General features: G+C 37.4%; 1 protein-coding gene across 8 annotated transcripts in view; it reads left to right on the top strand.

The window, feature by feature from the left end:
- Nucleotides 1-12,020, top strand: part of LOC127630898 (cAMP-specific 3',5'-cyclic phosphodiesterase 4D-like) — a 199,725-nt gene that overhangs the window by 173,888 nt on the left and 13,817 nt on the right. For all 8 annotated transcript variants that reach the window (XM_052108751.1, XM_052108749.1, XM_052108750.1 and 5 more), the window contains 5 exons: nt 951-1,142; nt 2,688-2,724; nt 2,812-2,888; nt 4,064-4,113; nt 10,150-10,262. In XM_052108751.1, the coding sequence (XP_051964711.1) occupies nt 951-1,142; nt 2,688-2,724; nt 2,812-2,888; nt 4,064-4,113; nt 10,150-10,262 (469 nt within the window). The remainder of the gene's footprint in view (nt 1-950; nt 1,143-2,687; nt 2,725-2,811; nt 2,889-4,063; nt 4,114-10,149; nt 10,263-12,020) is intronic.

Raw genomic sequence — 12,020 nt, 5'->3', positions numbered from 1 at the left:
GAAAAAAACTGAAGTGACACGAGGGTATAGCGTACCTTAGTTCTATAATGTTTATCATTACCTGAAAACCTTTGCAATGTAGCTGTACGGAAGACTTGCATTCTTATCCTGTTCTGAGTTTTCTTTTTGCTCGAATAGAAATAATTGAGGAATTGTTGATCTAATATTGCAGTATGTTTCGTCTGCTCACTTTCTCATTTTTTGAGTGGTGGTTATTTTATCATTACAGAATTGTGAGAAAAAATATTTCATCACTTTAAAATACACTCAGAAATATTTTCCCCCACCTCTGCTGAATACAGACAATAGAAACATTGTTTATGCATGATGATTATTCACTCTGACATATTTATACTCCGTCATAGCAAAGCTCAATCCTCTGATTCAAGCAGGTCATGAGTTATTGTCCCTTTATGTGTGATACACAATTGTCAGCAGTCACCAAGGGTCAGACTGACCCACTAAATGGAATTATTCATCCGCACCACGTTAGTCACAGCTGTCAGCAGACATGTAGTTGATAATGATGGAAGTGAGAATAAAGGCATAAAGCCACGTCACTGTGCACGTCAGGAAAATCCCCAGAGCCAGGCGATTATATTAATGCGCCCTGGAGATTAAGAGTCAGCACGTTGTAAGCACAGGGAGGTGAAGATTGGGTGTAAGGTGATAGAAGGCACTCCTGCTGAGCTGGGGAAGCCCTCTACCAAGCATGGTCTAAACTTTAAAGCTCAGTGGAAGGAAGGAAGGACAGACAGATGTTCTGTCCTTCTTAATTTCTTTCTTTCTTTCTTTCCTTCCTTCTGAACTATTTTATTCTGCGTAAGAATTGTTTGCGATTTGCCTTGTGTCCAGATCAATCACGAGGAATTTGATGGAAACTTTGGCTGTATATCCTCCAACTTCACATTTGACATCAGCGCTAACTGCTCTGTTTTGTGTCTCCACAGCTTTGATGTTGACAATGGCACCTCATCAGGACGTAGTCCGCTGGATCCCATGGCCAGCCCGGGGTCAGGGCTCATTCTCCAGGCCAACTTTGTGCACAGCCAGAGGAGAGAGTCCTTCCTGTACCGCTCTGACAGTGACTATGACCTCTCACCAAAGTCTATGTCCAGGAACTCCTCCATTGCCAGTGACATGTGAGCAAATGTCTCAACTAGGGATGACAATTTTCAGACATTTTCATAGTCTGTCATCGTAGAAATTAACGATGAATTAAACGATTAATCATTAACGTTAATACAGCAAAACACAAATGGTGGACTGTAGCCTACTCTTTAAATAGAAATAAAATTATTACATTTGAGAAATTAACGTTTTGGCATTTTTCTCTGAAAATATTCTTGTTCAGTGTATTTTAATACATTTAGACGAATTTGTGAAATATTTAATTACTGTTAATTCATTACTGTAATAACTTGTATAGAATATTTACTGTATTGCTTGAGTTTGTTTGATATGATTGTGTATTGTGGGATATTTCGGACACTTAGTCTAATTATTTCATTTTAAATAAAGTCCAATCATAACGCGCTGCATAAACACAGTAGTCTACGTTACACAACATTTCTCTGGGGATGGTGAGATTTTAGCTGAATGTGCTTTTTTATAGTTTGGGATGAAACATGGAGACCAGCATATCAACTGTGCTTGTTTTCATGTTGTACTTTAACACACTATCGTGGTGTATGCAGAAAATGAGCAGAGAAATGCTCCAACACTGATTACATTGAGGCCACTTTATCTTCATCTGTGTGTCTTCTTCTATGCGAGAAGATATCACATGCAGCGCGCAAGTGCCCTCTAGCAGCATTTGACTGCAAAGCCTTATTAACGTCTGCTGGCATTGTTACTGAATCCATTTGTCCTGAAATTAATTAATCGACAATTGATAATCTTAATCGATCAAAAGATTAATCGATCATCAGTTAATCATTAACATCCCTAGTATCAACTACATTGATGACCTTTTTATGGTATAACATTTTTTAAAAGGTGTCTAAGTACTGTTGCCTCACAGCAGGAAGGTCACCTGTTCGAGTTCCGGCTCAACCTCTGCGTTTCTGTGTGGAGTTTGCATGTTCTGTTTGCCTGGGTTTCCTCCGGGTGCTCTGTTTTCCCCCACAATCCAAAGATATACAGGTCAAGTGAATTGGAGACTTTAAATTGCCGTAGGTGTGAGTGAGAGTGTATATGTGTACTGTATGTCAGTGTGTGTTGCCCTGTCATGGACTGACCACCTGTCCACAATGTTTCCCTGCCTTCGGCAGCTGGGATAGGCTCAGCACTAGTCGTGACCCTGCATAGGATAAGTGGCTATAGGAAATGGATGGATGAATGGATGTTTGATGCACTTTGCAGGTTGAGGCATAAATAGTAACCTAATGCATAGCCTACATGGGTTATAAAATGATAACTGCATTTGTCAAGACATTTCATGGAATAGTTCACCCCAAAATGAAAATCTCTTTTATTGCATGTATTTTCTTTACATATTCCTAGGTTTTGGCCTAACATCTTCTTTTATGTTCCATATAAGAAAGAAAGTCAAATGGGTTTGAAATAGCATGAGGGAGAAACATTTTTGGATGAACTATTCCTTTAATTATGTTTTTAGAGGTTTAACATTTAAATCAACGAAAATAGCAGTGCTGTTATAATTACTTTATTTTCTTTCTTTGCAGACACGGTGATGATATGATTGTAACACCTTTTGCACAGGTATTGCAATATAAAGTCTATAATATATTAAATAAGGCAAGATTAAATTTAGTTGGCATAAACCATTTTTTTTTTTACTTCTCTCAGGTTCTGGCGAGTTTAAGAACTGTCCGGAATAACTTCGCTGCTTTAACAAATATTCAACAGGAAAGAGCCAACAACAAGTAAGTTGCTGTCATCAAAAAATGAAAGTTCACATACACATACAGTAGTTTCATCATGACTTGACTTGTTATTACAGATGTTGTTACAGCTCAGGTGTTGGTCACAATGACAGAATCAGTAAACTGTAAAATGTTTTCATCATTATAACATTTTTGCTTCTATTCATTTCATTTGTCACTATAATTTCTGTAATTTCTTCTTGATTTTATGAGGTTTCAGAGTTTGAAGCCAATTTTCTTAATCTATAATTTAAATCAAAGTGGTTGAAAAAAAAAAGCTTTTAACCACAGATTGTAACTTTCTGTAATTTTTACAATGCATATTACAATATATTGTTTTGAGTACTAACAGCAGCCAATTTTCTTACTGTCCTTTGTATCATACACAGTAGCTGTGTTTCCATCAAATTGTTTTGCATTTTTAATGCGCATTTCATCATAAAGTAAATGCTAATCATAGTGCATTTCCATTAGCTGTAAATGCGCATTGTCTTGAGGGAGCCCACCTTTTTGTCATGGAGCAGCTGAATGACCTCTTTGCTTCGGGGAGAGTTGTATTTGCTGTAATATAGCAATTGTACATTATGATATTAAATGCTACCAGGAGACGTTGCAGAATAAATGCAATAGCTCACATAATGAGGGCTCAAATGGCTATACCCATTCGCCGACAGCCTCCATATACCTGGGAGTGCCCACGCTCAAAACAGTTCTGGTGGATTGTGAGGACCCACTTTAACAACGATCTGTGGGTAAAGCACTTTCAACTAACCAGGGCTATGTTTTAAGAATTATGTGCCATGGTCGGGCCTTTCATTGAGTTAGTCACGTCAAGCTCTTGCACACCTATGTGAATAGGGCATTGCCATCGCGCTTTACAAATGGTCGTGACATGTCATTGCTAATGCAAATAAGCCGTTTCCATCACATTAATGCACATTTGAACTCATGTGTAACTCTAGAAAATCCACCTCCTCCTAGCGCATTAAATTGTATGCAAATTTATTCAAGTTTTTTCAAATATCAAATGATTCCATTCAAAATATTGTATACGCATTTTCAAAATTGGATACAAATATATGTATGGAAACGCAGCTAGTAAGCTGTAACAGTGAATTGGTTATCTGACTGTCTCTCATATTGAAGCCTTCTATGATTTCTGTTTGCTTTATCAGGAGATCCCCCATGTGTAACCCACCTCCCATCACAAAGACCTCCTACACAGGTACCGTACCATACCTTTACTTTCCATCTTTTAAATACTGTCATGTAAGTTTGTGGTCTGGAAAATGAGTGTTTCAGGGCTTTTTCTTTTATTCAGGATAGAATTAAAAACTATATATATACAGTATATATATATATATATATATATATATATATATATATATATATATATGTATATATATATATTTTTTTTTTTGCTGTTTCAGCTCTACACACAGTACTTGCTCTGGGCTTTTTATTTTGTTCTCCATTAGAATTAGAGTTGTTTTATTTTGTGAGAAACTATTAGACTCTGATATGAGAGATGGGTTTGTCCTTGTGTTACATCTTCTGCTTTGTCTATAGATCAACCTCCAGACATCACACATCACACTGTCCATGTCATATACTGTAAAGCCGATAAGAAAGAGTAACAGATTCATCATAATCATGAGGCCCAGCTCATTGTATCAGTTAGCTTCTGTTTGCTGTCTATTTAAAAGGTTTGCAAAGAAGAGCCTTTTTTAAGATGCAGGTGTTTGACCTAGAACTGTAGTACTGAGCACTCGGACATTAAGCACTGGTAGAGTGTTCAGTTGCAGAGATAAAGAGGACTGGTGTTATAGATTTATCATATTGATTTGTACTAGAGGCACCGAGCAGGTGTATGGAAGACCAGGAGTCCCAAATATATACATATATATATATATATATATATATATATATATATATATATATATATATATATATAAATAAAAGGAATAGATTATCAGTCTATTAATTTGAAAATAATAATGAAAATAATTTAACCAATTTGTAAATGTAAATATAAATAGACACATTTATTTGTGATTTCATCACGCATCAAGTTAAAAAAATGCCATTGGACTGTTGACTCGTGGAAGCAACCAATGAAATTTTGACTCTGTTATAAGACACACCTTCTCTCCCACATGCCACTTGAAGAGGATGTAAGACGACCTGTCATTGGACGATGGTATGAGCAGTTTACGTTATACTGTTGACGAATCCCGCGCATAAGACACAGATGCAAAGCATATCAGAAGTTAATGGTGACTCGTTTGCTGTTGCTTTGATACATGTCCAGGATGGGAGCTGGTAATCATGATGTTGACAGCTGAACCAGCCTCCCGACCCTCGCCCCGAACTGAAATGCGCAGCAACTGCCATTTGCCTCACCTTACTTCATAACTTTAGGTACCGAGCCAATGAATAATACCACCAGATCCTGTACTAAAGCAATTGCTTCTCTGCACTGCCTGACCTTACAGCTATTCACCTGTTTCATTACTGTATGACCGCTCTCTCCGCCATATTTGTGAACAAAGCCCATATACTGTACCTTCTGTGCACTGCTCTGTAAGATCATTGACCATAAGAACTGGGACACGATGAAACTTTGCTAAACTGTTTCTGTTTTGGAAAAGCAAAACGAAAAAAAAACCCATTGGCAAATGGATGAGGAAAAGCAATTGCCAAATACCTTTATAAAATGCAATTTAAAAGGTGCTTTTAAAAGAATCACTAATGTACTAATTTATTGCTGCATTTAATGACATTTAAACATGAAATAAATATGATTTATTAATGTACAATTTTATTGTTATATATAATGATTTCTTTAAACATGAATTATTAAATGAATAGATTGATAATTTATTCCTTCATTCATTTTTAGTTTACATTTACATTTATACGTTTAGCTGATGCTTTTATCCAAAGCGACTTACAATGCACTTATTACAGGCACAATCCCCCCGGAGCAACCCGGAGTTAAGTGCCTTGCTCAAGGACACAATGGTGGTGGCTGTGGGGATCAAACCAGTGACCTTCTGATTAACAGTTATGTGCTTTAGCCCACTACGCCACCACCACTCCTTGGCACTCCTGGGCTTCAGCAGGTATGGATTGACAAGTGGATAAAGAAAAGGAAAAGTCAAACAATAAAGAAAAGCAACTGGCGAATGGATGAAGAAAAGAAATTGCCAAATGCTTTTTAAAAAACAATTTAAAATGTGCATTTAAAAATAGCTTATTAATGTGCTGTTGTATTGCTAAATATAAGACATTTTAAAACATGAATTAAATAAACACATTAAAATGTGTCTATATATTTCAAATTAATAGATTGATAATTTATTCCTTCATTCTTTTTTAAATGGCACTCCTGGGCTTCCATACAGATGGACACATACAATTTAGCTCCCCACGCTGAATGAATATCTCATATGCCCTGCAAAATATATTAGTTTAGAGGTCATGTGACCATAAAAAGTGCTACAAGGCATATGGTGTGTTGGACAACTAGTATATGAGTCTGCTTCAGGGCTTATTTATACTTACTGGGCGAACAGACTTCTTTTAGTTCCCCTATGAGTATAATGAAATCCACTAAGATTTTTGCTCTGCTAAGGTGTCTGTTTGGATTATTTCTCCTGTTCACACACATCATTGAAATTCTTGATGGCTTTTCAAAGAGTATTGATGATTGGTTGAAACTAATTGTGTGGGCATGGATTGGATGTTACGTTTTTTATTTAGAATTGTGCGTTCCAGCTGGGAAGATTGTAACTAGCTTGATTACCGTCTCAACATTAAAATAGATACATTTGAAACCTGACTCTCTGAGGTTGTCCAAAAGTAAAAAAGTGTGGTAACACTTTACAAGGTTCCATTCGTTAACATTAGTTGTTAGTCACTTTTATTTCATGTTAGTTCATAGTTCATTAACAAATGTTAACCTATACAACTTTTGACATTAAAAATGTATTAGTACAGTATGGTGAAATTAACATTTACCAAGATTAATAAATGCTTTAGAAGTATTGTTCATTGGTAGTTCATGTTAACTAATGTAGTTTAAAGCATACATCAAAGTCGGCACACTGTTGTTGGTCCCAAATCAATTTAATGAGCTCACCATTAAATTGATAAAATTTGGGAGCAACAACAGTGTGCCGACTTTGATGCATGCTTTTATTGATACATATTTTGTGGTCGTGCATCTGGATTCAGACTATTTTTGAAGATGTATGTTTTTTTTTTACAACTTTTGTAACTAATGTAGTTCATTAATGTTAACAAATGGAACTTTATTGTAATGTAATGTTAGCTATTTTTTATTTGATGCTCAACACAAACCTCCCTAACTTATTTAAATGATTCAGTATGTAGTATGTAGTAAAATCAGGCTTTTTTACCTAGGGTGATTTTAGTTATTTTAGAAAATAAATGTTGACTTCTTGTTTTGTATTAGTTAAGCTTTAGACTCCCTGGCTGTTTTACATATACCATATTGTGGAATGGGGTGATATAACCTGTGGCTAAAGATACTGTATGGGCTGGTAACCACAAGGTTGTAGGTTCAAATAACACAAGGGTCAATCTATAAACTAACAAAATTGTGCTGTTTAGCAAGATACTAATCATTTTTCCAGTGGGATTGGCCATGCAACAAATGTACTCTTAAGTTGCATTGGATGAAAGCGTCCCCTAATTGACTCATTAAGGTGCTTGCTATGGTAAGATTTGAACAAACCTCTATTAAATTATCAAACTTAAGCACATAACACATCCCGTAAAGTTTCTTGTTCAATATAATACCTTAAATTGTGTGGCTTGTTGAGGAAAGGTGTGCTGTTTTCTGCGATCAGACAAACAGATCCCATAGATTTATAATGAAGGAGGGACTCAAGCTACTGTATGTCTAGGGACCAGAATATCATAGAGACATAGGGCTGAGCTCATAGAACACCATAGAAAATGCATAGCAATGTCCCAGCAACCACCCACAATATTCTAGCATAATCTTGCACGGGAAAGCACCACTCACATTCTCTTTAGAAAATGTATCAATACAAATTGATACAATGTACACTACACCTTGAATGCAATGAAGTCGTATTGGACAAAAGCATCTTCTATATGCATAACTCCTGTTAGATATGTATAGTTTGGTCAAATCATGTGAGGAGAAATCTGTCCAAAAGTTTCCTATTGCTTAAAATAAGAGCATAAAATAAGGTATGTTTTGTGATTTCTACTTTATTTAAACAAATCCAGCGGATGCTGCAGGAAATGCTCATGTTTTGGTGGGGATTTCCTGACTGACAAGGAAGTTAGATTCCATGACCTAGATTGGAGAATTCCATTCCAGTTTTTAGCTGTAGCTCGCATGTCTACGGAGCCAGTGCCCTTTCATGGGCTGGTGTATGATGTTGCATTAAGCACGATAAGAATGTCATTGACGTCAGTGCAGTCTCTTTCAGAGAGAGTGGCACCCCAGCCCTCTGTACTTCACCACACATTCAGTAATAGAGAGAGAGAGTGGGACAGACACAGAGAGAATGACTAAGATAATGTAAGCTTTGTTAAAGGCGTGTACGTGTGGCACGTGCATGTTCTCATAACAGTTTCAAGTCAGCAAAATAACTTTATTGGGCAGCTTGCATACTCATCATAACTGCATTGACATCTGTTGTTTTGGCCTTTTGTTATTTTGTTTTGCTTCATTTTCATGCCTTGATATGGTCATCCTGAATTATTCAAACATAAACATGAAAAGCAATAAATGCTCCCGAATTCCCTTTAAAATGGAAGGGCATCTAATGAAGGTGTCCTTCAGTGATTATGTTGTGACTCAAAATACTCAAATAAAAAAAATTAAAAAAAAGAATAAGGATTATTTCACCCACAAATGAAAATTCAGTCATCATATACTCACTCTCATGTTGTTCTAAACCATATGACTTTCTTCCATGGAATGAAAAAGAAGGTAGGCAGAATGTTAGGGACTGAAAGCCTCAGTCACCATCCACTTTCATTGCATGGAAAAAAAGATGAAATGAAAGTCAATGGTGACTGAAGTTAGCATTCTGCCTTTTTCCTCATTTTGTATTCCATAGAAAAAGAAAGTCATATAGGTTTGGAACAACACAGGGATTAGTAAATGAAGGCAGAATTTTCCTTTTTTGGTGAATTATCCCTTTAATCTACTAACTTTATAATGGAGACTAACATACAGGAAAACCTTTCCCAAGTCCCGTCATTACAATTTCATTGCTTTATTCCAAACATTTTTGTCTCTGTAAGAGAAAAACCACACTGAAAAAAATATTGTGAAGCCACACAAGAGCACATGTGAGAGGATGCTCTCTCTCTCTCTCCATTTAATCTCTTCAGCTCTTGATCCTCTAGGCTCCATGCCAGGATTTAGCTGCAGCCTTCTCTCCTCCATGCAGCATCTCTGCCAGGCTTCAGGCTTCTGTTTCAAGAGGAAGCTCGGCTCACGTTTGGATAGCGACGCTCCCCGGCTGCCCCGTGTCATGCAGGGCATCAACCACTCTCGTTTGTTCTTTTTTGCGGCAGTCGATATTTCATTACAGCATAAGGACTAGAGACAGGACTAGAGCCCTCCGTATGCTTTGTGTGTGTGCTTGCATGTGTGTGTGAGTGAGTGTATGTGTGTTAGTGTTATGACACTATGCCTGTATGCTTTGTTATGGGCAGGATTGCATGCTTGTAAGGGTCATCGCATACTGAATGTAGACCGGTATCTGTCACGGAAAGATGGGCCTGCCCACAGCAATGAAATTCTCTCTGTCCCGAGAAGAGAGCTATCACCCTGAGCTTATCGACATGTAGGACCTCAGATTCTGGCAAGACTGACATTTTGGTTGTGAGCGTGAACGACTGTGTGCAAGTGTTGATTTGTATGTTGTGTGTCCCCTTTGCATGTTTTGTTAAGGGATATAGTGTTCCCTGCTTCTCACGAGATCTGACTTCCGCCCCTGGTCGTACTTTGCCTCATTTGGATTACAGCTTTTTGGAGACCTCTTTTTTATTTATTTTTTTGCTCGATTTGGAGCCCCCATCATTCACTTTGGAGGGCTTCAGCACAGCATGAAGAATCACCCATGTGTTCTGTCGGGATATCCCAACATGGCGGTCTACAGCAGTTTGGGCCCTCTGCTGGGAGCCTCAGCTAGACCCCTACAGCATCTGAGATCTGACTCCTTGCCTCCTTCTCTTCCTCTAGAGGAGGCCTACCAGAAGCTGGCAACAGAGACCCTGGAGGAGCTGGACTGGTGCCTTGACCAGCTTGAGACCCTGCAGACCAGGCATTCGGTCAGTGAGATGGCATCCAACAAGGTAATATCTTTATCTTTCTGCTCTGCTACTTGATTGGAATGCCACCTGATAGTTTGTGCTAGTTGATGAAGAGACATTATAAAATGAAATATTTGATTTCTCAGGTTTGAAAGTCAAACTGATCCTCACCACTCATAATCACAATTAGGGAACACATTATGGGTTTGTAACATATTCCTGTTTTATAAGCAGTATTATTGGATTATCCTGCATGTATGCACACAAATTAATCAGTTTCTAATTTGGATCAAGGTTACATTTATATCTTAATGCTTTTTTATGATTGTTTGTTGTTGTTTGTTGAATGGAGGTAGACCTTATCCACACTGATTGTGTGTCACTTTGGTTTCTCTGTGACTATTTGAATACTCCATAATACTCTTGATTGTGGTCAGATAAGACGTTGTTCTTTGGTTTATACATGAGCATCACCTAAGCATCCTATATTTACCAGCATCCTTATTTTTTCTGTTGCAATCAGATCATATATTAAACATCTCAAGTGTCAGTTGCTTAATATAAAGTAGGTTAATTTAGATTATTCAGTTGGTATTTGAGTGTCACTATATTCCCAAGCATTGGTGTCTTTGAATCAGTGCTTTTCAATAACAGCAGCAGAATCGTCATTCAGGCTGCACTGAGCATGCCCACAGTCTCCAGCAAGGCCCTAGTACACATACAGCATGCTAATCAGCCTCTAGTGTGTATCTCCTATGGTCATCTCGGCCACAACACCCCTTACAAGACCACGAATCGAGATTCTTCTAATATTTATTTTTTACACAACTTGGTTAAATGTCCAATAGAGGTGACCAGCCGAAAGTGAGTAAAGCATCAAATACTCACATTTTCATAGGTCTCACTCGACCAAACCCCCTCCCATTCCCTCCTCAATACCCAGTATCCATGGAAACGCACAAGACCTGTCAGTTTGCTTTGTTGCTTAAGCTCAAACGCGATAGTGGCACATCCTGTATAAAACTGCCTACCAGTCGCCACGCAAGTGTTATGTCCTACCAAACTGATATAAATAACACTTTTCATGCTATTTTAAGAAACAAACAACTATGAATAATCTGTTGATAATGTTTGGACAATTGTTAATAGATTTTCAGACGCCATTGGTATTAAAGGAATAGTTCACCCAAAATTCAAATTCTCTCATCATTTACTTACCCTCAGGCCATCCCAGATGTGTATGACTTTCTTTCTGTAGATCCATACAATGCAAGTGAATGGTGACCAGAATGTCGGGGCTACAAAAAGTACATAAGCAGCATAAAAGTAATCCATAAGGCTCCAGTGGTTTAATCCATGTCATCAGAAATGATATAATAGGTGTTGGTAAGAAACAGATAAGTCCTTTTTTACTATAAATGTACTATAAATTTCCACTTTCACTTCCATGTTCTTTTTTGGCAATTCCAATTCCTTGTGTATATTGCCACATACTGATCGGGTTGGTCAATGGTTGAGATTTATGGGGAAAAAAGGACTTAAGTATTGATCTCACCCACACCTATCATATCGGTTCTGAATTTATAGGAATTTAAGAAGTTTGTCTCATGTCTTTAATGGCAGCCTTTTGCAGTTTTATTATCACATATGACCATATATCCATTATGATGTTATTTTGATTTATTGTGCATATCGGAAGTATCGTGAAAATATGGTCAGATAAGGGTAAGATAAGGTCAATTTTATGTGGTCAGTAAAATTATTACGATTAACTTGAATATTCGATATATCGCCTAGCTC

Source organism: Xyrauchen texanus, chromosome 37 (assembly GCF_025860055.1).
Source record: "Xyrauchen texanus isolate HMW12.3.18 chromosome 37, RBS_HiC_50CHRs, whole genome shotgun sequence".
NCBI classification, from domain to species: domain Eukaryota; kingdom Metazoa; phylum Chordata; class Actinopteri; order Cypriniformes; family Catostomidae; genus Xyrauchen; species Xyrauchen texanus.
Note: the sequence above shows the minus strand (reverse complement) of the source record. Positions and strands in the feature narration are given on the sequence as shown.